A 27,408-nucleotide genomic window follows, 5' to 3' on the forward strand; every position below is an offset into this window, starting at 1 on the left:
GTCTAACAAGTACCCACGTGATGCTGACGCTGGTTTGAGGACTGTAGTCTTATATGATCTAACGACTGTGTGTGTGTGTGTGTGTGTGTGTGTGTTTAGGAGGGAGGGGATCAGTATTAACTCCCAGCCAGTAACATCTGGGGGTCCAGAATGGTATCCTTCACGCCCACCATTAGGGTGATAGGTATACAGAGGTGCTCAGTGAATACACATTGGCTGTGGATTCCCAGCCCTCTTTCCTTACCCTCTCCCAACCTGTTCCTCTTCTGTGTGCAGTGGTTGCCCCCCAGGGACTGCAGCTGCTCAGGAGCACGGAGGACTCCCTGCTGGTGAGCTGGGAGCCATCCAGTGAGGTGGATCACTACATCCTCAGCTACTACCCCCTGGGGAAGGAGCTCTCTGTGAAGCAGATCCAGGTGCCCAAGGAGCAGCACGTCTACGAGATCCTGGGTTTGCTGCCTGGAACCAAGTACATAGTCTCATTGCGCAACGTGCAGAAAGATGTTTCCAGCAGCCCACAGCATCTACTTGCCACCACGGGTGAGGAAGCAGCCAAATGCTCCCTGCAGAGACCCCATTTTAAATGTTTTTTTCCCACTGTCCCCACAATTGCCCTTTTTATGGTCAGGCCATTGCCCTGATTTGGGGTTTGAAAAACACCGCTGTGGCAATCCTAGGTTGTGGAGAAAAATCTCAGTACTTTATCCCTTCTCTCCACTCCTTGATTAGAGGGTCCTCCTCACCAGTGATAGAATCTACTGGATTAGGGCTCAGGGGTCTTCTCCATCCCTGACAGTACTAAGGTCTGATTGCCCTGCACCCCTGCACAAGAGCTGAGGAGTACACCTGCATCCCCAGGCCCTCATTGAGCATCTGAGGTCCTTCAGCAGTTTAGGTTGGGATGGGAGAGGATCTGCTGAAGCAACCTGTGTCAGATTTATCCCATCAGGAAAGAGGGGGAACAAACAGGGTAATTAGGAAAGTTTAATGAAGAGCTTGTTTACAAGATGTGGGTGGGGTTTAGATGTTGAAAGATTTCGGGATGAGCATCAGTGGAGATCCACTCCAGCCCGAAGGGCAGTGAATGAGAATTAGTCCTGGGACCCAGAAAGAGCTGTAGGAGAGAGCTGCCCGAAGGGACTCTTGATGTAGAGGGATGCAGGCAGCCCACCACGTCCTTGTCCAGAGGGAGTAGAGGAGATCAGTAGCCTGAACTCTCTCTCCTGCCATACAAAGCATGATAGAGTATGGATCTGGAGGGACAGACAGATCTCCAGGGCATCATCAAATGCTACCAAAATGTTTGGAAGGACAAGCATCACTGTTTACTCTTTAGAAATTCTTATCTCCTCATGAAAGTTCTCAAGGCAGCTTTGATCTCAAAGGCTTGGAGAAACCTAGTTTTCTGATTCATTCTTTCATTCAACTTACTTTGTTGAACATCTACTGTGTGTCAGGCACTGTTCTAGGTGCTAATACAAATGAGCTGCCTCCACCCTGCCCTAAACTCCTAGGGAAAGAGCCAGGGAGACTCGGATGGCAGGGCCTTTGGCACAGCTGTCTTTGCAGAAATATCAGGCTTCCTATCCTACTTGGTGGTGGGGACAGAGGTGGTTCAGTGTTGGAAAGGGTCATGAGGGCCTTGTCATCCTGGAAGAACAATTTGTGATTGCCTTTGCCAATGCCCTCCAGCTAAGACCCCTGGTGCTGAACAGGTTGGGTTTATTGACCATCAGAGCGTGGGAGAACGCACACCATGGGGGCTATGGGGGTCTGGATAACAGAGTGTTACAAGGGCCGGCCAGTATCAAGTTGGGGGTTGTGTCAGATGATTTGGGAGAAGATTTAAGGTAGCAGGGATTTGCTTGGGATTGTACGCTGTCAGGAAGTGGGGGTAATTCTATGATTGGTATCTTAGTGAATCTTATCTAGAAAGAGGCCAGACTAGGGGGAGGCCATAGTGTCGCTGGTACAGAAGCAGCCGTCACTCATATGAGGGGAGCATGTTTAGTCATCTTTGTGGTGTGGACCATGTCCATTTTTTTTGTCTGTGTTCAGATATGGTGTGTTTTGTCTTGTTCCATTGTGACCCGAGAGTGGCTTATCGGTGTTCTGTGAAATTGTTTGTGTTGGATGGGAGAACATCCGAAGCCTACCGAGAGAGCCTGGCCAGCTTCTGGCTTCTGGGCTGCTTTGCTCTTTCTCCTCTTTTTGTCTGTGGCTGCCTCCACCTTCACACAGGTCAGTGTCCAAAGCCTCCTGATGAAGAGGGGAGACATCGGTTTTGAAGGCAGCCCCTCTTGGCTTCTTGCTCCAGGGACTTGCAAAACACTGAAACTGTGAAGCTCATCATTCTGTCTGATCTAAGTTAAATCCATCCTTATTTGCTCCTTAGGGGAGCCTCAGTCTGAGAGAAACTTATCCCCATAATAATCTTGAATGTTTTCATTAAGTCCTTGCTTTTTCATTTGCTAGCCATGTTGGACCCTTCTAGATCTGTAATCGTTGAGTCGCTGTAGTTACTCATCTCTTGACCTGTTCCCTCAAGGAATTCCCATCTTTGAAGGAAGACCCTGGAGACGGGCAGGTTGAAGCCAGTGGATGGGAAGAAATGCTTCAGAGAAAAGGTTCTGGGAGGTTCCTTGTCCAGAGCAGAGTGAACGAGAAACTTCCAGAGCCAAGGGATCTTGAGATCACCAAGGTCACTTCTTGCCTGATGCACAAATTCTCTGTCCACATGCTTGACAAATGCTCGCTCAGCCCGCCTGGGTGGGAACACTGCCAAGACGGTGCAGGTGGGGGTGTGACAGAAAGGGGGCAAGGCTGAGAGTCTGGGGACTTGTCTTGTCTGTTCCAAACTTCAGACCAGGCAGCGTCTGCCAGGGACATGGCCATTGGAACTCAAAGTGCTCCCAAAGACCCCAGTCCCCTCTCCAACCACAACCCAAAAGTTCTTCCCTTAGACCCACATCAGCAACCCATTCCTTTGGTTTAATCATTATATACATATCCTTTGTATTAATCATTATAATTTCTTTTTTCTTCTGAGCAGAGGGGTAACATTTAGCCATTAATACTTTACTAGAATAGATGTGTACAATCACCCTCCTCCTTCTGAGGACAGACAGGTTGGGCAGCTGAGGACATTGGGTACCTGGTGGAGGTGCTCCAATTTGGTAGAAAGGGCAGGAAGGATACTCTGAAGGACCAAGTTAAAATGTACCTACTTTAGAGTTTCCCCTAGGTTTGATCCTCAGGAGAATTTGGGAGACCGAGGAAGGGGCTGGTTGTATTATCAGTGTGCTAATGTAGGAATCTGAGATACATTTTGCAACTTTTCCTGGAAGAGCCTGAGTTTCTCATGCTGGGGTTGAGTCTTTGAGGGTAAGGCAGCTAAAGGGTGAGGGTAAGTTCAGAGCAGTGTGAGCCCTGGTCCAAGGGGCCTGGATGACTGGCCTGAGGAGAGGCTCAGGGCTTGGCCAAAGCAGTGCAGACAGCGAGGGCTACACAGCATCTGATGGGATAGGACTGGGTAGAGGGGACTTGCCCGGGACAGAGTCTGTCCTCCATGGATAAAGTGAAAGCCAACAGCTTATTTGCTACCTAGGTAGTTCTTAAGACACTAGTGAAGGGCTGTGTCCTGGGGCTGAAGCCTGCCCGCAATGAGCCAAGGAAGGGAGCTGACTGGTAGCCTCCAGCCTGTTCCAGGCCTGCCAGTTGCAGCTCTTCGCTGCTCTCTCCTGCCCTCCCTGTCCCCTGCCCTAGGGCTCGCTGTGGTGGGCTCTGCATGGGTGGCTGAAGAGACTGCCAGCTCGCTTGATGTGGAGTGGGAGAATCCTGCAGCTGAGGTGGACTACTACAAGCTGCAGTATGGCCCCATGACAGGGCAGGAGGTGGCAGAGGTTGCCGTGCCCAAGAGCAGGGACCCCAAGAGCCGTTACGACATCACGGGTAAGACCCAAGGCTGGGGTTGTGAAATGTGCGCTGTGGGTGCTGAGGTGGGACAGTGTGTACAGAGGGGACTGCCATGTCCTCCACTCAAGTGCACAGAAGGTACTGGGGCCTTAGGAATCACCTGAACCCTGGCCACGGAACCTCCCAGACGTGAGCCCACTCTGGAGCCTGCAGACCTGCTGCAGTTCCTTAGAGCTGACTCGGGAATCTCAGGGCGCCTGGCTGGCACGTTCCAGGGCCAGTGTCCTCTTGAAAACTCTGTGTACATCACAGTGGATATCATGGCCCACAGAAGCTCCTTTAGGAAGAACCATGTGTGAGTGAGTGAGTGAGGGAGTGAGTGAGTGAGTGAGTGAGTGAGTGAGTGAGTGTGTGTGTGTGTGTATGTGTGTGTGTGTGTGTGTGAAGGAGAGACATTGGTTTGGTTTGTTCAGCACTACGCGTGGAAGGAGTTTTGGTAGGAGGCCTTGGTGGGACAGAGGTCCTTGTCCAGCTGAGGCCTGGGAATCAGATGGCTGCTAAAGAAACGGGGCCATGCAGGACTGGATCACGTTTTGCAACTCTTGAAGCACATACAATTTTCAGGGCCCTCTTTAAGAAAAATAACACAGTCATGAATACTCAATCCCACATAGGGCCTTGAAAGTGGCCCTTGAAGGCGCAGGGGCCCCAAGGCATATTAACCCCATGGTAAGTCCTCCTCTGGAGCCTTGGTCTTCCATCCACTCCCTAAGTTCCGTTTTGAGAGGACCTCTTGGGGTTCCCAGTGTTTGTAGAGTGGAAAATAGTGTGTGTGCCTCACACAGGCTGCTACTTGCTGCATTTTGCCCCTGCAGTCTGAGTATTTGTGTCATGAAGAACAATTGTTCAAGTTGCTGTTACAGAGAAATAAAAAAAAAAAGAAGAAGAAATGAAAAAGAAAAAAAGGAAGAGGAAAAAAATTAGGCTAATTATTACAATGAGGACAGAAACTTCTGAGGGAAGAAGGTGGTTGGTTGGGAGCCAAAAACATCGGGACTATAAATGGGGAGATAAGTGCTAGGTGGCCCACCAAAGATGATGGATTTCATCTCATCCCCTTCGCCCTCCCGCTAGCCTGCAAGCCCTCTCCATGAGGCCCAGATTCCACTGGGCCTGTAGCTGCTTCTCTGCCTTAAGTGGATTTTTACTCTTTAGATGAGAAGTGGAGCCCCTCCTATCCCCCCGACCAGAGAAATCCTGGGGAGTAGCTGAGCTCGGAGTAGGGGTCTGGAGCCTGTACTCACGCCCAGCGCTGGCTGGTTGGCTTTATTTCCAGGTCTGAAGCCCGGGACGGAGTATAAGATCACAATTGTCCCTATGAGAGGAGAACTGGAGGGCAAGCCAATCCTCCTGAATGGCAGGACAGGTGAGAGCTCCCTGGAGGCACTGTGAACACGTCTCATGTTCACATTCTGATATTTTTCTTGGCTCTGGTTAAAAACTGGGATTTGTGTGCAGCAAAAGTCTGTCTCTGTGTACTGACATTTGTTTTGCAGGGCAGGGAAGGGGAAGCACACCTCTCCTCTTTCAATTTTTTTTACCAATGAAAATCTCCCCCAGGATCTTGGGGTCTAGGGGAAAGGCCATTTCTGACACTGCTGTGCTTATTTTAATAGCTTCAATCACTGGATTATTTTTAAGGCATTTATTATCTGGGGCCTAAGCACAGAGCTCCATATTACCTAAGACAGATGATCTATAATTTTTTTACTTGTCATTCCTGTGTTTTTTCCTGACAGCCACACTCAGGCAGTCTGCTTTAGAAATGCCAAAAAATATTAAATGGCAGCAGTGGTATTTTTAACATCTGTGAATTGAGAAATATATAATGACAATGTTATAAACCAGTAACATTTGACAATAAATTTGTAATTTATTAATCAGAAAAGAATTTGAAATCATTGTAAGACGTTCAGGATATCCTACATAATTTTTAGTTTTCAGGCAATGCCTGAGCCCATATTTATTTGTGATTCTCCTGCACTAACCCTGCCTCTGTCAAGGACCGGTGATCTAGAACATAATGCCACAGGGTGGAGCCAGCAAAGGAGGGGTCTTTGCATTTTGAGATTTCCTTGAGAAGTTTTTTAGTTTTTTTCAAGCCAGTCTTGGCAATGGCTGAGAACAAGGGTGGGCTGGTGCAGGAATTGAATTCGATATTTTGGCTGCCTCATGGATTGCATATCTGGAGTGTAAATGAGTTTTGGTTGGGCAGTTGTAAAGGTCAAGATATAATTTAATTAATGAGCCACACAATATAGACTGTGCAGCGTGCCTGAATAGTGGACTGGTGAAACATTTTAGTGAGATGGGAAATGGCAAGCACTTCCTTGCTCTCAAGGGCGTTCTCTTTAGCTGTGAATTAATTGGGATCTTACTAGGCACCAGGCTCCCTACTAACACTTTTCCTGAATTGTCTCATTTGTGACCTTATGACCTTAATCCCGTGTGGTTGGTCCTATTATTATTTCTAAATCACATGAAAGAAAACTGAAACTTAGAGAAGGAAAGCTCAGGATGGCCCAGCCAGGAAATGCAGAGGTGGGATTGGATCCTAGGAGGGTCCATCCGCTTGGGTGGACACAAAGCTAAAGTGGCTTCTACTTTTACCTTCTTGCCGCTATTTCTGGTTAATTTTCCTGCTGTTTGCTCCCTAACTAAAACAATGTCTGTGACTCCTCATTCCCCTTGGATAATGCAGGACCCCTTTCATCTTGGCTTCCTGGGCCTGTCCAGCCTGCGTCATTGTCATTTTCCATATTTGCCAACAGGAAGCTTTCCTACCGCTGGATTTTTCTTGTGTGTTTTTTTTTTTTTTAAATACAGATGGCTTACCTCTACAACTGAATTTGTTCATATTGTTGTCCCAACATAGAAAACCCTCCACTGTTACCTCCAGCTATTCATTCATTCAGTTGGGAATCAATGAACTCGAGCTATCAATTAGTTTGACTCATATAATTGCAGAGTACCACTGGGCCCTAGAGACATCCGCTCTTCCAAAGATGATAGGTCCTGGTTCCTGCCCCTCAGGGGCTCACTGCAATGATGCTGCTCATCCCCTCCGGGCTTGACCCCAACCTGAGGCTGTCTAGGACCACATTAAATGGCAGCCATCTGTCCTGAGCTCCCAGAGCATTTAATCACATATGCCCTTGAATTGCTAGTTAACCTTTCAAGTATATTATCCCAACTAGAATGTGAGCACTCAGGATGTGTTTTTATTGTCAATTATATTCTAAAAGCAGGATGGGATATTTTATTGGATTGCAAATAAATTTGCATCACGTGTTATGCCGACATTTAAAAAAAAAGACAAAAATTCTAAGGTCAGGAAACACTCTCAAACCTGGCTAGACTGCTAATTAATTTAAGAGGGGAAAAAGAAATCTCTCTTTTCTCCAAATGTTTTGCATTCCACGAGATGGAAAAAGACACTGGAATATAAAAACAGCATAAGCATGTACAGGGAGGAAATGACACAGTTCAGGTATTTTCCATTTAAGAAGTCACTCAGTGGAACTAATTCCACAAAAGGGAAAGGGTTGATTGAAAGTCCTCACCCTGTCTGTTAACACACTCGAAGTGCCCTGAAGCACCTTCCAGAAAAGCAAGGTTTTAGAAGCAAGTCAGCTTCAGAGCAGAAGCACCAGCCAGGCCAGTGTCTTCAGGGGGAACTGTCCCTGGACTTCTCCATCAGACACCCTCATGGCCACCTCACATCCAGTGACAGGAAGGGTGGGCTACTAACTACGAGATGATGCTGATCCTTGGTCCTTAGCTTCTCCATCTGTAAGATGGAAGGTTGAACTAAATGAGTTTCAAGTCCTTTCTCTCTTTTTTTGGATTATGAGTTCTTTTTATTATGATTATGAGACTTTTAATAACTCCCATGAGTCATGCCTCTCCATGGTGAGTATAGAAGAAAGGATGACTTGCTTTGTTTTAACTTCCCAAGCTCCCACGCACAGCAGAGCGCTCAGCGTCTCCTATTCGTGCACTGACATTTTTCTCAGAACTTCTCCCCTCACACTCTGCTATGAAATGGCGGTTTTGCTGCTCCTATTATCTTTTTCATTTGTTACTACGTTCAAACATAATGCTCTGTATGAAATGGCCCAGCCCCTGAAACTTTCCTTCCCAAACTCCTTCATGTTTCAAGATGTTTTAGCATTCAGAGCTCTGCTCTCATGTATAGCCACCCACATATACCTGGTGGCTGGAAAATAATGATTTCTGTCTGCTCAGGCAGTCTGCTTTAGAAATGCCAAAAAATATTAAAGACCACCCAAACTAGATCTTGAAGCATCTGTGATCTTGACCAGCCAAGGTCTTCTCTGATTTTTCTTTCTCTTATATTTTTATGAAGAAATTGATAGTTCAACCAATGTGGTCACTGATCATTTGAGTACCTACCATCTTCTAGGTATGGTGGAGCTTCATAGACATTATCTTCCATCCTTATAGGAGCATTGTAAGCATTATTATTCCCATTTTACAGGTGAGAAAATTAAAGCCTATAAAATTTAGGGGATTCAAGGTGAACCAGTGAATGGCATTGGAACCTGGGTTTGTTTGAAGCCAGGCCATAACCTCAGGGATATTCTCTGTGCCTTTTAAATAATTTTATTATCACAATGAAAAGCAGTAAAGGAAGGCTGAGATAGCAAGCTTGTAAAATGCATAGCTGCTGTAGTCTGAAGGCATCTCTTCCATGAACTCATCTCCAAACCAGTGGCATAGTCTCTGTCCCCCATCTCTGTCCCCAGCCCACATCCCCATAGATTTAGACCCTGGCTATGCCATTTTCTACTGTGTCAACCAGATGACTCATAAGTGGCATTGTGAATGGAGAAATCTGTTCCTAATGCTTGTGGCCATGGGCAGGAGTGTGGACATGTGCTGTTGGACAGCCAAACCGTATCCAACCCTGCAGTGAATCTGGTTATTAAGTGGAATACACATTCCTGATGTGCCTGCCGCTTTTAATAAGCCTCTTCTGTATACCCAGCTTTGTAAATTAGATCTCTTTGAAGTAGACCTCACCTTTGTTCTAACTACACACACACTCAAAGGTGAGTCCCACCTCCAAGCCTTACAAGTCTTGTCTTAAATCTCTCTGACCTGTAACGGCTCTGATAAAGGTCCCATCAGGGCTGCCAGTGTCCAGCAGGAAGGAAGTTGCAACCTGAGAAGGAAGCTGGGGCTGGGGAAGGACTGTGCTTCATCCATGATTTGTCCAGTGGTTGAGCTACCCGAAGGCTTTGTTCCATGGAAAAACTGTCTGTGATCCCTTCCTCGCAGAGAGGGAGGTTTTGGTCCTGTTAAGCTGCCTTCTTCCCTATGGTGGGGAGGAGTTTTCTCTAATGTGTTCAGTAGTCTGAAAATGGAAGGGATTGTTTTATCCATCAAGAAGCCCTTTCTCTGCTTAGGGTTCAAGCATGTGCCAGTTATTCACCTGCCACAGATGATGAATAGATCCTCCTGGATTGTGTAGACTATGAAACTAGGTCACCCAAACTAGATCTTGAAGCATCTGTGATCTTGACCAGTCAAGGTCTTCTCTGACTTTTCTTTCTCTTATATTTTTATGAAGAAATTGACAGTCCAACCAATGTGGTCACTGATCATGTGACAGAAGACACAGCGGTGGTCTCCTGGGACCCAGTCCAGGCTGTCATAGATAAGTACGTGGTGCGCTACACCTCGGCTGATGGGGAGGCCAAGGACACGGCAGTCCCTGGGGAGCAGAGAAGCACCGTCCTGACCGGCCTGAAGCCGGGAGAAGCATACAAAGTCCATGTGTGGGCTGAGAGGGGCAACCAGGAGAGTGAGAAGGCTGACACGGAGGCACTCACAGGTAATGGAAGCACGGAGCATAAGCAGCTTTCCACATGGGAGAAGGTCTATTTTGAATTGAGGCTGAAACCTACCTGGCATCAGCTCTTTTGTTTACAGAGGTATGGGAGGGGATTGCAAAAGCAGTTTCAAAATTCATAATTATGAGATTTTTCCTTTATAGCCTCCAGTAAAAGAGACCAGCCTTTTAGTTTGATACAGAAGGTCACACTTATTTGATTTAGAATTCCTTATGTAACTCTCACAGTAGAGTAACACTTTCTGATTTTCATTTTTTGGGCTGTTCAAACTCAAAACATGTGGCTGACAGTGAATTTGAATGCTTATCTCAGTTCGCAGTGACTGTACAGGCATTTTGCTTATAATCTTTAACTCTCTTTCAGACCATGGAAATGGTTTGCACCCTGAGTCAACATTCGCCAAATGGACCGATTCTGCCGTTAAACTTTCAGACACTGTAAGGGTCCCTGTACTTCACCCAGTTGTCTGCTCAGCTTGGGCCTGCAGGTGTCCCAAGACTGCACATTCCCAGACATTTCCAGGCATATCCCAGACATTCTTTCTACTTATACCCTCCTCTGGCACTACCCCTAATTCAGAGAAACCTAATCCTGGAGTCCACTTGAGGTTCTAAACACTTGACAGGAAATCACAGGAAAGGATTCGCTTATTGACTTGGCTCTGTTCTGGACAGTCACTTAGTGGAGTGAAGCAGATAATTAGTTAGGAATGTGGTTTCAGAAGCTTGACTGTCCAAGTTTTAACCCCAGCTCTACCATTTGCTAGCTGAGTGGCTCTGGGAAAATTACTTCACCTCTTTTTCTTAGATTCTTGCCTGTTGAATGGGGCATAGGTTACATCTACCTCATAGAGTTGTGCAAGTTAAATCATGTAAGTCCCTGACATGTAATGAGTGTGTGTAAGTCATAGTGATTATTTCTTGGAGTGGATCTTAGTCAGCTTGGGCTGCTATAACAAAATACTATAGACTGGGTGGCTTAAACAATAGAAATCATTTCTCAAAGTTCTAGAGGCTGGGAGGTCCTTTGATCTGAGTGCTGACCGATTCAGTTCCTGGTGAGAGCCTTCCTCTTGGCTTAGAGATGGCTACCTTCTTCCTGTGCCCATGCATAGTACAGAGAGGAAGATCCACTTTCTCCTTCTGAAGGCACTAATGCCGCCATGGGGTGGCCCATCTGTATGACCTCATCTAAACCTAATCACCTCCCAAAGGGTTAGAGCTTCAACATATGAATTTTGGGGAGATATAGACATTCAGTCCATAGCAAATATTAATTGGAATTTGGCCCTTGAAGCATTTCATCGTGCATGGACTCCTGGGTCTGGGTGGGCTTTGCCTCCTCCAAGGGAAGGAGAAGAAGGTGATGGTAATGATGATGAAATCTAGATTTGTTTAAAGTCAGGTTCAACAAACTTTCTGTAAAGGGACAGATAGTAAATATTTTTGGCTTTGGGGGCCATAAAGTTTCTCTGGAACTATGCAGCCTCTACCACTGAAAATAGAAAACAGCCATAAACAATATGTAAATGAACTGGTTTGACTGTGTTCCAGTAAAACTTTATTAATTACTAATAGGCAGTGAGTCAGATTTGTCCCGTGGGCTGTAGATTGCCAACTCCTGGTTTATATTACATATGCTTTCCATTTACCAGGATTTTAAATGTTGTGAAAGGAAAGAACGTGTGGGTCAGTTTTTTAAGACAGTGGGAATTGGAATAGAGAAGAACTTTCCCCTCTGTCAGGTGGGGGGTGTAAGCACCCCAGCTTACTGGGAGCCACTGAGGTGTGGTGTTCCCAGGGGTGTTCAGTTGTGGAGCTAGGCTCTGGAGTACAAAGATAAAAGACATTAATGTGTGCTCATATGGTATTCACAATCCTGCAGGTAGAGAGGAAAGATAAAATGATAAAATGCAATGAGTTATGTTCTAGAGCAAACAGATGTCCCTGGAACTATAGTAACATGAATAAAGGGTACCTTGCAAGACTGGGATGGGAGCAGGGTGATGGAAGACTGTAGGAGGAGGGGACAGCTGCATGGAGCCTAGAAGGCTGGGTGGTGTCAGCAGTGGGAGCAGCATATAAGGCCTAAGGTGTAGGACTATGACAGCTTGTTTTCCTGTCATTATCTCAAGTGCAACTTTCTTTTTGTTAATTATTTTTTTTATTAAGGTTATCATTGATATACAATCTTATGAAGGTTTCACATGAGCAACATTGTGGTTACACCACCTTCACCCATATTATCAAGTACCCCCCACATACCCCATTGCAATCACTATCCATCAGCATAGTAAGATGCTATAGAGTCAGTCCTTGTCTTCTTCATGCCATACTGCCTTCCACATGACCCTGTGCCAATCATAATGCTCCTTAATCCCCTTCTCCCTCCCTCCCCTCCCACCTTCCCACACCCCTCCCCTTTGGTAATCACTAGTTCCTTCTTGGAGTCTGTGAGTCTGCTGCTGTTTTGTTCCTTCAGTTTTGCTTTGTTATTATACTCCATAAATGAGGGAAATCATTTGGTACTTGTCTTTCTCTGCCTGGCTTATTTCACTGGGCATAGTACCCTCTAGCTCCATCCATGTTGTTGCAAATGGTAAGATTTGTTTTCTTCTTACGGCTGAATAATATTCCATTGTGTATATGTACCACATCTTCTTTATCCATTCATCTACTGATGGACACTTAGGTTGCTTCCATATCTTGGCTATTGTAAATAGTGCTGTGATAAATAGGGGTGCATATGTCTCTTTGAATCTGTGATCTTGTTTTCTTTAGGTAAGTTCCTAGGAGTGGAATTCCAGGGTCAAATGGTATTTCTATTTTTAGTTTTTTGAGGAACCTCCATACTACTTTCCACAATGGTTGAACTAAGTTACATCCCCACCAGCAGTGTAGGAGGGTTCCCCTTTCTCCACATCCTTGCCAGCATTTGTTGTTGCTTGTCTTTTGCATGTTGGCCATCCTAACAGTGTGAGGTGTTATCTCATTGTGGTTTTAATTTGCATTTCCCTGATGATTAGTGATGTGGAGCATCTTTTCTATGCTTGTTGGCCATCTGAATTTCTTCTTTGGAGAAGTGTTTGTTCAGGTCCTTCTCAAGTGCAGCTTTCTTAATAATGTGATCTTAAGAGGTATTTGTGGTGGACAGGAGGGTGGTGGGGAACTGAAGGATGAAGCTAGAGCATCAGAGCCAGCTCAGTACCCCAGGAGCTAAACTGTTAGTTCCTATATGTCAGGAGTGCATTCTGAACTCTGTTTTCCTTAAGGCAAGTTATCTCCCTTGGCTATGATTTCCACTGAGCTGGCCCGGCCATACTTGGCAGGTTGTGGTGTGAAGTGCAGTTGCTACCATGGAAAGCTCAGCCTTTTGAGCAGGTGGTTTTTGAAACAGGATAATAAACGCATGCTAACCTTGCATCCATGTTTTTAGATTTTTTGACTTTCTAAGGGTTTACATTTTGAGGAGAAAGTGGTATTTCAGACATCAAGTGGCATTTGCAATAATAAAGAGCTTATATTTAAGCATGTACTATGCTGTATCTCATTTGGTGTTCAGTATATAACCTCTGAGGTAGGTACTGATATTTCTTTCTTCCTAGAGATGATGAGACTGAGACTTAAATTATATACTCCATCCAAAGTTAGCATCCAGGAAGTGGTGGAGCCTAGATTCAAGCCCAGTTTAACTGCATAGGAACCCAGACATACTCTACAAATAATCCAGACATCAAATACCATCAACTTGAAAGTCTCCTGATTCTCTGTCCACAGACATAATGTTTTATATGGAAAGAACTGACAGCTCCTCCTTCTGGGTTATTTTTCTTCCCAAAGAAAACATTAGAGCTCATGCAGACATATATTGAACTATAATTGCTTTCAGGTATGAGTCAGGAACTGAAAGAGTGTATTATATAAATTCAGGGTAAAGGAGACATTTGTATATGAAGACCAATTCTTTTTATCCAAAGGCAACTTGTGGGGAAAATTGTTAGCATTGAGACTTTATGTTGACTTTGTCTGAAAACACTACTGCTCATTAAATGCTGTTAGTTCAGTCTTGGAATTTCAGACCACTTGCTTAATTAAACCCTTAAGTTATCCTAATAATTGACATATAACAGACTGTGAAATTTGTTGAGGTCATAATTTGGCTGTGTATGCAGTCGGCCTTTCAGGAACTAGAGTTGATAAATGATACATTCTTTCACCTCTCTTAAAGACATTGACAGCCCCCAAAACCTGGTGACCAACCAGGTGACAGAGAGCACGGCCACTGTCTCCTGGGACCCGGTGCAGGCCGTCATCGACAGGTACCTGGTGCGCTACACCTCTGCTGATGGAGACACCAGGGAGGTGCCGGTGGGGAAGGAGCAGAGCAGCACCACCCTGACGGGCCTGAGGCCGGGCGTGGAGTACACAGTCCACGTGTGGGCCCAGAAGGGGGACCGGGAGAGCAGGAAGGCCGACACCACGGCCCCGACAGGTAACAAGAGTAGATGCTCAACTGGAATTGTATTTTGAGCATGTGGATTTGAGGGTACAGGGTACCCAAAGATGTGGCCTGACATGAGAGATTTTTGCAAAGAAAGTCTTAAAGATAAAAAAAAAAAAAATGAGTTCTGGTGGTGAACTCGGTGGGCTGCTCCTCCCTGACGGTGATGAAACCACTCCCCCACTAGCAGGCAGAGGTAGAGCTGGCCAGGAGCCATGTGTTTAGCAGAGTCAGCAACGATGTTGATAGGACCCAGTCACTGCAACGCTGTGAGAACTCTTTCAGAATGATTGCCCGTGAAGTGGCCCTTGAAGAAATGATAAATTAGGTACCCTGACCATCCTGGCAGATGTTTAATTGATTGTCTTGATGTGCCATGATGATTCTAAGAAGCCATCATTTCTCCTGCATTTTAGGGACCTCAAAGCCAGGAAAGTACGTAATGGGCCGTCCTCTGAAACTGAGGACCAGGGGTTGATTTCTCCCTGGAATCGCATAAGGGGCTCTGGATGGGAGGCCCACTGCCTTGTGCTAAGAGGGCTCAAGTACAGGAAAATCATGGTGATGGGGTGGTGAGTATTTCTCCCATGGATTCAAAGCTGAGTCATTTCCAACATTTTCTTAAAGACATTGACAGCCCCCAAAACCTGGTGACCAACCAGGTGACAGAGAGCACGGCCACCGTCTCCTGGGACCCGGTGCAGGCCGTCATCGACAGGTACCTGGTGCGCTACACCTCTGCTGATGGAGACACCAGGGAGGTGCCGGTGGGGAAGGAGCAGAACAGCACCACCCTGACGGGCCTGAGGCCGGGCGTGGAGTACACGGTCCACGTGTGGGCCCAGAAGGGGGACCGGGAGAGCAGGAAGGCCGACACCACGGCCCCGACAGGTAATGCCTCATGAACTGTCACTGTGTCACTGCTAAGCTCATGGTCTGTGTAGACTTCTTTCTCTGATCTTCACATAAAGGAAGGTTTTTTGGAAGAGCAGGTTGGTGTCCTTGCATAGTAAGTTGTGCGCCCCTTGCTCGCATTGAATGACTTCTCTTAGAATGCATATTTCATCTGTGGTCTCCAAAGTTTCATCTTTAAATACTGGTATTATTACTCTTGGTCCTTTGTTCTCTGCCTGGACATCTTTATTGTTATTGACCCACTAAATGCTTCACCTTGATAAGGAATAAATATGAAGAAAGTACAGGTAATTATCACGCTGAGGGAGCCCGATCTGCAGATTGTGACCCAAAACCATCTATTTTTCCCTCTTCACCTGTTTAAACCCTTTCTGTTGAGCTTGTTTCTGTTTCTGCCCTTTGGCTGAACATTTCAGGCGGAAGTAATCATCTTTTATTAGGTAAAAATAAGCAAATATCTAGTCACTTCTGGTCCCTGACTAAAAATATATCACTTTAGTAATTAGATCCTAGTAATTTTAGTAGTTGGAATATCTGTGTCCATATAATTTTACAGAGTTCATTTAAAGTGAAAGTTTCCCTCCCTCAGTTGGGCCATTTGTGAGCCGACAGCCTGCCATGGGGAGGGCATGGGCTCAGCTTCTCTTGTATTTCCTTTCTTGCACTTAAAGGCTTGTTCTTCCCACGTGCTAACTGCAGTTTCTGACCCATATTCTGGCCCATTTGTGTTTGGCACAGCTGGGAGTGACAGAGGTAAGGAATCAAGAAGAGGAGAGGTAAAGGATCTTGTCTGACTGTGACCATTGTGGCGCCTGACAGGTGTGAAAGCCGACCTTTTCCCTAGATGGAACCCTTCTCTGGGTTCTTGAGACACCACATCTGTCCTGTTCTGCTTGGCTCTTTCATTGTAGTGATCCTGTGAGCAAAGGCATCTCTCCTTCTGATTTCCTACTCCCCTTCCTCTGCCACACATCTAGGGGTGCACTATAATGCCCTTTGGTGGGGTCACCTCACTCCTCTAGGCAATCCTCTTGGACAGCTTCTGAAATAGTCCCTCATGGGCTCCCCTTCCTTGGCCCACATCTGGTCCATGGGGAACACATATGCATCCTTTGTCCACTCCACCGGAGGTACAGGTATTTTGCAATGCTGCAGACTCTCCTTGCTCTGCATCAGGGCAACCAGCTTTTTCTCAACTCTTGGATGTTTGAGGTACATGTCAAACACCAGCCCATGGTGTTCCCCGAGCTTTGGATGGTGTTTCTCAACCTGGGCACTATTGGTATTTGGAGCTGGATAATTCATTGGTACAGGGGTCAGTCACATGTGCTGTAGGATGTCTCACAGCATCTTGGCCTCTACCCATCAGACTCCAGCAGGCTTCTCATCCCACACTGAATTGTGATAACCAGAAACGTCTCCAGACATTGCTGAGTGCCCCTGATAGAGCACCTCTGCTCCAGGGTGTATATAACTAGCTCTGAAAGGGATCCCATTGCAACTGCTTATTTGAGCCTTGGGTCTCACCCATGGGACTACAGTGTAACTCTCTCCAAAGAAATCCACTCTGTAAGTCTCACCTCTTGGCCTCTCCAACTTCTCATAGACTGGAGATGGGTGGTCAGTAAAGGGCAACAAAATTGTTGGTTCCATCTTGGCTGTGGACCCTGATGTTGGAGTGTAGATACCAGTTTTCTTGGAGTCATGGCCTAAACCAAGATTAGAGTAGTCCCACTTGAACATAACCATTGCACAAATGTGATAGGGCCCAGGAGTAGAGACTTTAGGGAAATGACTCTTGTAATGAACCATTTGGAAGAAAGAAATGCTATTATTTTCTTGGTGAATACATTTTTGAATACCTTCTCTGTGTGTGGTATGGAGGAGGATAGTCTCTTACATTGATAAAATATCAATAAGCTGAAATCATTAGTAATAATAACTTACAGTCATTGGGCATCCACCCTGTACCAAGAACCATCATAAGGGGCATGTTATTAACTCATGCAATATTCACAACCGCTCTACAAGATATGCACTAACATTCTCTCCCCCTGCCTGTTTTTTCGATAAATAGTGTAATACTTTAATATTTTCAAGGGCCCTTTCTACATGACATTTTTTGTCGTGGTTTTCAGAGCTACCCAGAGGGATATGCACAATAACTATGAACAACCCCATTTTCTAAATGCAAAGAGGTGAAGCGACTTGCCCAAGATTACAAAACAAGTTAATAATTCATAAAATTAGATGCATGAGTTAAACTTTAATGCTCAAAAGAATCTTAAAGTCCATGCAACCTGACACCCAAGATTCACAAAGCAGCAGCTGAGGCCCTTGCAGATACAGCTGAAGTGTCTGGAACCACAGCTCTTCTGACTCTGCCCTGTGCTGCCTCCTGGAGGATCCAAGGTCTAGCGGAGGCAAAAAGGACTATGTCCATGAAACAGCTGAAAACCAACATAGGAGATGGGAAAACCATTTGAACAGCAAACTGCCCCAGGCAACGTGTCTCACTCTTTGGTGCTTGCTAAAGTATGCTTTTCCTTTCAGACCTTGACAGCCCCCAAAACCTGGTGACCAAGCAGGTGACAGAAAGCACGGCCACCATCTCCTGGGACCCAGTGCAGGCCGTCATCGACAGGTACCTGGTGCGCTACACCTCTGCTGATGGAGACACCAGGGAGGTGCCGGTGGGGAAGGAGCAGAGCAGCACCACCCTGACGGGCCTGAGGCCGGGCGTGGAGTACACGGTCCACGTGTGGGCCCAGAAGGGGGACCGGGAGAGCAGGAAGGCCGACACCACGGCCCCGACAGGTAATGGCGCATCGTTCCTTGGGAATGTAAGATTTGTCATGCTAACGACCTGTAGCTGGTCAAGTTTTCTTTTCCTGCTCTGACACTGGCAGAATTGATGATTTATGGAAGAGCAGGATGGTAGATTGCTGTCAAACTACACACACTGTCTCACTGTCACACATTACCTCAAAATAAGCTCATATTTGGCCTCATACTTTGTTCTTAAAATAGTGCTTGGGCCTACCTACCCACTGTTCCTCCAAATATTTACTTTTCCTTTGTGATCAATCATGAAATATTTCTTCTTGAAAGGGAAAACATAAAGAAACCATATACTTTGGCATCTGTGAATGAAATCCTTTAGGGAAATGGCTTTTGCAGTGATCTGCTTTTGAAACAAGGAAGGGTTATTTCTTTCATAGAGGATAAATCCTCTTCTGTGTACTCTGTGCTCTGTCCTGAGGCCCTAAGGTTATACTTATATACAATAACAGTTCATAATTTTAAAGCTCTTCCATCTCTGTTTTCTCATTTTTGAAGGCCAAACTTATTGAGATATAGCTTACATACTATAAAATTCACCCTTTTAAAGTGTATAATTGAGTGGTCTTTAGTTTATTCACAGAATTGTACAGCTATCGCCACTATCTGATTCAGAACATGTTTATCACCGCAGAAAGAAACCCCACACCCATTAGCAGACACTCCCCCTCTCCTCTTCCTCCAGCCCTAGGAAACCACTACTCTCTGTCTCTATAGATTTCCTTATTCCAGACATTTCATATAAATGGATTCACATAATATGTGGCCTATTGTGACTCACTTTGTTCACTAAGCATACTATTTTCAAGTTCATCCATATTGTAGCATATACCAGCACTTCATTTTATTGCTGAATAATATTCCATTGTATGGAGATAACATGTTTTGTTTACCCATTTGTCAGTTGACACATGTTTGGGTTTCTGATTTCTGGCTATTGTAAATAACGTGTACATTTGTGTACAAATTTTTATGTGGATATATGTTTTCAGTTCTTTTGGGTATATACGTGAAAGAGGAATTGCTGGGTCATATGGTAATTCTGTGTTTAAATTTTAGGGGAACTGCCCAATTGCTCCCAGACAATGCATGAGGTTTATATTCCTCATTTATTGGTCCTCAGAGGGATTTGTTGAGATGGGTGGAGCAGAAGTCTGTTTCCCCATTCTGCAGTTGAGAAACCTCAAATACAGGGAAGTGAATGATTCCTACAAGTCACAAAATTAGCTGATGATTCATAGAGTCAGATTTGTGGAATATTCATGGAATATTAGGTTCCTTAAAATCTATTTAGTAATGGCCACATTTTACAAATGAGGAACTGAGGCCCAGGCAGAGGCAGGGGAGTTGCTGAGGGACATAGCTGGCTGACAGCAGAGCTGGGCCAAGTCCCTGGTGGTTGGCTCCAGCCCAAGGCTCTTCCTGCCCCTCTACTCTGCCTCTTTGGGCTGGAATGAGAGCCTAGCTCTTCATCTGTGGACCTAGTGCTCGTTCTACTGTCCTGTGCTGCCTCCTGGAGGAGCCAAGAGTCCAACTGAGGCAAGAAGGTCTATGCCCATGACACACCTGAAAATCAGCACAGGAGACAGAAAACCTCTAGGACAGAAAACTGCCTCACCCGGGCCACGTGTCTCACTCTTTGGTGCTTGCTAAAGTAAGCTTTTCCTTTCAGACCTTGACAGCCCCCAAAACCTGGAGACCAACCAGGTGACAGAGAGCACGGCCACTGTCTCTTGGGACCCAGTGCAGGCCGTCATCGACAGGTACCTGGTGCGCTACACCTCTGCTGATGGAGACACCAGGGAGGTGCCGGTGGGGAAGGAGCAGAACAGCACCACCCTGACGGGCCTGAGGCCGGGCGTGGAGTACACGGTCCACGTGTGGGCCCAGAAGGGGGACCGGGAGAGCAGGAAGGCCAACACCACGGCCCCGACAGGTAACAAGAGTAGATGCTCAACTGGAATTGTATTTTGAGCATGTGGATTTGAGGGTACAGGGTACCCAAAGATGTGGCCTGACATGAGAGATTTTTGCAAAGAAAGTCTTAAAGATAAAAAAAAAAAAAAATGAGTTCTGGTGGTGAACTCGGTGGGCTGCTCCTCCCTGACGGTGATGAAACCACTCCCCCCACTAGCAGGCAGAGGTAGAGCTGGCCAGGAGCCATGTGTTTAGCAGAGTCAGCAACGATGTTGATAGGACCCAGTCACTGCAACGCTGTGAGAACTCTTTCAGAATGATTGCCCGTGAAGTGGCCCTTGAAGAAATGATAAATTAGGTACCCTGACCATCCTGGCAGATGTTTAATTGATTGTCTTGATGTGCCATGATGATTCTAAGAAGCCATCATTTCTCCTGCATTTTAGGGACCTCAAAGCCAGGAAAGTACGTAATGGGCCGTCCTCTGAAACTGAGGACCAGGGGTTGATTTCTCCCTGGAATCGCATAAGGGGCTCTGGATGGGAGGCCCACTGCCTTGTGCTAAGAGGGCTCAAGTACAGGAAAATCATGGTGATGGGGTGGTGAGTATTTCTCCCATGGATTCAAAGCTGAGTCATTTCCAACATTTTCTTAAAGACATTGACAGCCCCCAAAACCTGGTGACCAACCAGGTGACAGAGAGCACGGCCACCGTCTCCTGGGACCCGGTGCAGGCCGTCATCGACAGGTACCTGGTGCGCTACTCCTCTGCTGATGGAGACACCAGGGAGGTGCCGGTGGGGAAGGAGCAGAGCAGCACCACCCTGACGGGCCTGAGGCCGGGCGTGGAGTACACGGTCCACGTGTGGGCCCAGAAGGGGGACCGGGAGAGCAGGAAGGCCACCACCACAGCCCCGACAGGTAATGGTGCATCTTTCCTTTGGAATGTGAGATGTTTCATGCTAAGCCTATGGCTGGTGAGATTTTCTTTTCCTGCCCTGACACTGGCAGAATCAATGATCTATGGACCGGCAGGCTGGTGTCCCTTTATAATGGACTGCACACAGCATCCCTGACTTCCCTTTAACTGGTTTTCTTACAAGTCAAGTCCACATGGCAGTCTCCAAGCTATGATTTTGCTGTGATTGGAAGCTCATGTCCAGTCACTCCTCCTCTGATTGCATGTGTCTTTTGTGGACAGTATTTGTCTCTCATTGGGTTTTGATTGGGAACAGAAAATGAAAATCAAATGTTGTTAATATTAATAGAATATGTTGAAGATTAAACCTTAGAAAAGTAGACTTTGTATCTACCAGAGCAAGTAGATATATATGTGGTTTGCTTTATTATAAATGGATCATATGATAATTCTGGTTTTGAGGAAAAGGCTAACTTTTATGTGACATTCTTATCTTATTGTGGAACAGATATGCAACTATACTTCTGTACCATGATTTAACCAGCAAACCAGCATTACAAATGAATCTAAGATTTGCTGAAGGGTTTTAAACCCAGGTTTTAATTTTGCTGATTAATTTAACAATATGTATTAAGTACTTTCCATGTGCCCTCTTCTCAACCAAGCAGCAGGAACCCTGAGAGGAATAGGGCACAGCCCCCTTCTTTTAGAAGTTTACATTTGCATCCGACTGTAAGAATCTTGTTTTATGAAATGGGAGGTTTTTCACTGATGTGATTCTAGAAATGAAATTATTAGCTGCTTGTGACCAAAGAGATCTTCAGCAGTTGGAGCTTGTACACCCCCTGAGCTGAGCCTTATGGGAGTCTGACATATACTTACTAAATGAATGAAGAAATTTGTTTTGCTAAAATTTGGTAGATGTAATAGCCTAGATTCCCAGGGTTTGGTCTGCTGTGCTTTCTCCTTGAGGAGCCAGAGTCTATGATGGGAGAGAAGATACATGTCCATGAAGCAGTTAGAGCATATGTGATGGAAAGGCCACAAAATATGAAAGGGTCTCACCCCAAGCAAAAGGGCCATGAGTTTCTGCACTCTGTGGCCTATTCATGATGTATATTGATTAGTACTTTTCCTTTCAGACATTGACAGCCCCCAAAACCTGGTGACCAACCAGGTGACAGAGAGCACAGCCACCGTCTCCTGGGACCCAGTGCAGGCCGTCATCGACAGGTACCTGGTGCGCTACTCCTCTGCTGATGGAGACACCAGGGAGGTGCCAGTGGGGAAGGAGCAGAGCAGCACCACCCTGACGGGCCTGAGGCCGGGCGTGGAGTACACAGTCCACGTGTGGGCCCAGAAGGGGGACCGGGAGAGCAGGAAGGCCAACACCACGGCCCCGACAGGTAACAGGAAGGAGGAGGATAATGAACTAGGGTCCTCACTGTGGTTTGATCTGTTGCTGCTGAATAATGACAGCATTGCTTTTGGGGTCTGTGACCTCAGGGACTGTACTCTCTTCTAGGACAGTTTGCTGTAAAGAGCTTTATTCACCTAAAGAAAGATCAGAGCATAGTAAGTTGGTTCCATACTTGGCAGTCCCATGAATATCTTAAAAGTCTTTCTTAAAGACTGGATTTTCAGCCAGTGTGCCTCTCAGTTATAGAAAATTATAGGGAATAAGATAAAACAAATATAAAATTCTCACACTGGATTAAAGGACTGTTTAGCTCTTTTGTGTAGGTTTGACTTAAAAGATCGTGTGTAGTTTAAAGAAACAAGTGTTACCCTTGGCAGCCGGAGTTCTGTGTTCAATATGCTGCTAAATTTTAATGCACGTTTTCTAGGTGCCAGGCCTGGGATATAGTGGTGAACAACAACAAAAAAATGTGATTCCTACTTTCTTGGAAGTCCAGCGGGAAAGACGGACAATCACAAGCAAACAAATGTATAACTATAAATTGAAAAGTTCTGTGAAATAGATGAACATGTTGGTATAGAGAATAACAGGGTAGGGATAGTTCTTAAATGGGTTAGGGTGAGTAATAGCTGAGATACACTTTGACAAAAACACCCAAATCACAGTTACTTGAAGAAGAATAAGTTTATTCCGCTCCTGTGGAATGGTTAGTGTAAGGAGGCCAGGGCTGATGGGGTGGCTCCACATACAGGAGACCCAGGCTCCTTCTGGATTGTTCTCAGCCACCCCTAGTGGGTTGACTTCATCTACACAGTCATCACTCATCCCCCTTCCAGCTCTTCTCACATTGCACTGGCCAATCCAGGACATGGCGTCAGACCTCACTACGAGGGAGGCTGGGCAAGCAGTCTTTGGCTGGATAGCCATGTGCCCAGCTTAAGCTTCTGTTATACTGTCCTGTCCGGCACATTAGTCACTAGCTACATATGGCTATTTAAATTTTAATGAATTAGAAATAATTAAAATAAAAATGATTTCTTCAGTTGGACTAGCCAGATTTCAAATGGTCCAGAGCCACATGGACTAGTGGCTACTGTATTGGATCGGGCTGATGGCAGAATATTTCTGTTCTTGCAGAGAGGTCTGTGGGACAGCATGCTTATGGAAGAAAGGGAGAATGGCTGTTGGGGAAATGAGCCATTTCTAGCAGAGGGAGGGGCAGCGTGATGGCCCTGAACTGGAGCAGCATGAAGGGTGAAGGCTTCAGAGGAGGCTGGTGTTGCTGGAGGATGGAGGGTGAGAAGGAAGGGGCCTGAGATGCCATGGGAAGGAGGTGGGGGTCTGATCATGCAGGACCACATGGTGTTTAGAAGGGGGAACATGCTATATTTTTTAGAAGAAGAGTAACATGATGGAGTATTTGTTTAAAAAAAGGTAATTCATGCCACAGTGAGGAGAATAAATAGGAGAGATGACAAGAATACATGGGAGAGTTAGTAAGGAGGCTATCATAGAGGTCAGGGTGAGAGGTGATGGTGATTCAGACAAGTGTGATGGCAGTTGGGATGGAGACAAGGGGATTCCTGAGTTCATATGTTGGAGGAATAAATGACAGTATTTGTTGATGGAGGAGATGTGGGGCAGGAAGAAAATGAAGAATCAAGCATGCCATGTGTTTCTGACTTGAGCTACACATCATTTTCTGAGAGGGAAGACTGAGAGAGAAATAGGTTTGGAGAGGAATGTTAAGACTTTCAGATATTTAAGCTTCAGATACTTGTGAGATTCCTTGGTTAACTGAGGGATGTATTTATTGATTTTATAAGTTTGTATTGTCTAATACATGCCAGGTACTGTAGTGACTATGTGGTTATAGATACTAGTTAGGGGCTCGGACGTGATACACACTGGGGAGCTGAAAGCATCCAGTTGGTATTTAAAGCTGAGACCGTGGTTGAGATCACCTCAGGGGACGTGTAGAAAGAGAGAAAGAGAGGGAGTCTTGGAAACCCCAACATCTTCACGTTGTCAACAGTGGAGAACGAGGAGGAGGGGAGGAGGGGTCAGGGAATTAGGAGAAAACTGGGGTAGCGTGAAGCCAAGAGCTGGGTGTGTCTCAAGACAGAGGGAATGGACCAGCTCTGCCAAATGCTGCTCAGAAGCCGAGTAAGGTGGAGATAGCACGTGTCCATTGGATTTATGAAGATGGTGTCCTAACTTGCCATTTTGGTGGTGTGGTGTAGAAAAACACCAGGCTTCATTGAGCTGAGGAGTGAATGGGAGCTGTGCTGACAGCTCCCTGAGAAGGCTGTCAGTTAAGGGGTGCAGAGGGATGGCAGGTCCTAGAGCTTGTCTGTCTGATGGTGGAGGAAAAGACTGATGGGGGCGATTGTAGGTGAAAAGAAGCAAAGTCCTTGCCAAGGTGGGAGGGCTTGAAATTCAAGCAGCAAGGGTCTAGTCTGGGTTTCACATGAGACAAGAGGGGATCTTGGGCATGTCTTTTACTTCTCTGGGCCTCCATTCTCCTTCCCTTTTGTGAAAGACGAGAAGTTTATACACATCTCAACATTCATCAGATTTGTGCATTTTATTATAGGTACCTCAATAAAATGAATAGATTAATTTAAAAATATGTAGAAACAAGGAGGTCTAGAAGATGTGACTTCTTAGCTCTCAAATTCTATGAAACAAGTAACCAAATGCCATGGAGTAACAAAAGAAGTTGCTTCAACAGAAATTTGAGTGGCTTATCTTGTTGCTCAGGAGACTTTTATTCATGTTTTTGTGGGAACTAAAAGGACAGAAAATGTCCATTTTGATAAACTTGGAGAAGATCTAATACCTTTGAGTTTAAATACCCAGTGGTTTGTTTCCCTGGAAAATGGAAACCAGGGGCCTTTCCCTGCTGTTTTAAATGGAATTGTATTGCTATTAAAGATAACTTGGATGGAGAGTTACTGGTGGTGAGGTAGTGGGATGCCTCCTTTGTCTCTGAAATTCAGTCTTTGCTTTTCAAAAAGACCTTGACAGCCCCCAAAACCTGGTGACCAGCCAGGTGACAGAGAGCACAGCTGCCGTCTCCTGGGACCCGGTGCAGGCCGTCATCGACAGGTACCTGGTGCGCTACTCCTCTGCTGATGGAGACACCAGGGAGGTGCCGGTGGGGAAGGAGCAGAGCAGCACCACCCTGACGGGCCTGAGGCCGGGCGTGGAGTACACGGTCCACGTGTGGGCCCAGAAGGGGGACCGGGAGAGCAGGAAGGCCACCACCACAGCCCTGACAGGTGTGTGACAGACTGGGACACGGAACCCTCCACACCTGTCAAGAGAGTCTTCCTCCATAAGTGGGGGAGGCGAGGGGAAGCAGGCAGGCGGTTGTTTCACCTGAGGACATCTGGCCCCTGTGGGACCTGAGAAGATCACTGTGCCCCCTGCGCCGAAGACCGTGGTCCTCTTCAGACAGTCTGGGCAAGGCCGGGCCAGTCCCTCTGGGGCTGAGCACATCATGCCAGAACCCAGTGGGATTCTCTAACTCTAACTGGAATTAGAGGTGTCCTGAATTTCTTTACTATTTTTATTAGTTACAATTAGCATGAGTTTTTAATCATAAAAGTAACACATGCTTATAGTAAAAAAATTTAAACTGAACAAAGGGGTATAGAAAGAGAATCTTTTCCACATCACAGACTTCGTAATACCCAGTGCCACTCTCTGGAGGTGACCAGTACCTTCTCCTCCCCTCTCCCCTCTGTCCTCCTCTTTCCCTCGCTTCTTTCTTCCTCTCTTCCTTTTTTATCTTCTCTTTTCATCACTTTGCCCATTTTTAAAGACAACAACATTATCATCTTTTAGCTTCATAGAAATGTGGAAATAAGTGAGACAGACATCTCAAGTCTATAACAAAGGGATGGGAGGTGGGTCAAAGAAGTGGCAGAAGCCAGCTTAGGATATTTAAATAGTTAAGGTTTTGCTTTAATTATGAAATCAGGAAATTCAGTTTTTCCATGTGATGGATAGCATAAAATCCATACCAGATGTTATGCTTTAGAAAATTCAGCCAAGCTGATATTACAGAAACTCAGAATTTGTCAAAACATCCATATTCATAAACAACAGCTGTCTGATTTCTATTAAAATACTGCAATTCTGTTCTTAGCTGAAATGCTACTGGGTAGAAAATAGCCCAGAGGCATCTTTTTTTGAAACTTCTAAATTAAAATCACCTTCTGTGATAATGATTTTTCAAAAATGGAAATTTCCATTCATAAAAGTGCGCCGTCTGACCAGTTATTAGGCTGTTGACTGGGATTTCTGCTGAGCCTTGGCTTTCCCGGTCTCAGTGTGTGCACACCCACCCATGCGTTCGCTCTGCTGTTTGAGTGCGAAAGTGCATGGGAATCAGAAGCAGGCTCTGCTTTTTTTCACATCTTGTTTTCCCTTTCTAGCCCTCCTCCTTTACATAAGCACTTCAAAAATTACTTCACCTCTGTCGCATCTTAGTAATAACAGTTGCTTGACCTTTTATATACAGACATCGACCCTCCCCGAAACCTTCGTCCATTGGCTGTAACACTGTCAGGAGGGGTTTTGATCTGGACACCCCCTGCTGCTGAGATCGATGGCTACATTCTGACCTACCAGTTCCCAGATGGCACCATTAAGGTACTAGATACCTCCTGTTTTTTCTCTTCATATCCATCCCAGTCCTCATATGATGCGGTTGACTTGGACCAACCAGCTCGATGGCTGGTCTCATGGCAACCTGCTGATCCTTATTGATCACCTGCTGTGGCACGGGACAGCACTAAACACAGTCATTTCTAAACCTCACGTATGTGGTCTCATTTTATCAGACTAGCTTTTGGGCCTGTGCCTAGCTGACCATTGCATATTTCCTGGCCACATGTTAGTCCCATGTTATTTTGTTTATTGTCTTCCCAATAAATGTTAGTTCCGTGAGGACAGAGGATTTTTGTCAGTTTTGTCTGCCATTGTATCTAAAATGCTTATGACCTGGCACATGGCCAGTGCTCAATAAATAT

The 27,408-nt window shown here is 45.8% G+C and overlaps 1 protein-coding gene across 4 annotated transcripts in view; it reads left to right on the top strand.

The window, feature by feature from the left end:
- TNN (tenascin N) overlaps positions 1-27,408 on the top strand; it is a 55,377-nt gene that overhangs the window by 11,115 nt on the left and 16,854 nt on the right. Inside the window, exons 4-15 of one of the 4 annotated variants that reach the window (XM_057507890.1) lie at positions 277-540; positions 3,766-3,951; positions 5,252-5,341; positions 9,572-9,835; positions 14,082-14,345; positions 14,982-15,245; positions 17,823-18,086; positions 19,783-20,046; positions 20,685-20,948; positions 22,089-22,352; positions 25,387-25,650; positions 26,898-27,028. In XM_057507890.1, the coding sequence (XP_057363873.1) occupies positions 277-540; positions 3,766-3,951; positions 5,252-5,341; positions 9,572-9,835; positions 14,082-14,345; positions 14,982-15,245; positions 17,823-18,086; positions 19,783-20,046; positions 20,685-20,948; positions 22,089-22,352; positions 25,387-25,650; positions 26,898-27,028 (2,783 nt within the window). The remainder of the gene's footprint in view (positions 1-276; positions 541-3,765; positions 3,952-5,251; positions 5,342-9,571; positions 9,836-14,081; positions 14,346-14,981; positions 15,246-17,822; positions 18,087-19,782; positions 20,047-20,684; positions 20,949-22,088; positions 22,353-25,386; positions 25,651-26,897; positions 27,029-27,408) is intronic. The other 3 variants (XM_057507891.1, XM_057507892.1, XM_057507893.1) reach the window with 3 other exon arrangements.

Source organism: Manis pentadactyla, chromosome 9 (assembly GCF_030020395.1).
Source record: "Manis pentadactyla isolate mManPen7 chromosome 9, mManPen7.hap1, whole genome shotgun sequence".
NCBI classification, from domain to species: Eukaryota; Metazoa; Chordata; class Mammalia; order Pholidota; family Manidae; genus Manis; species Manis pentadactyla.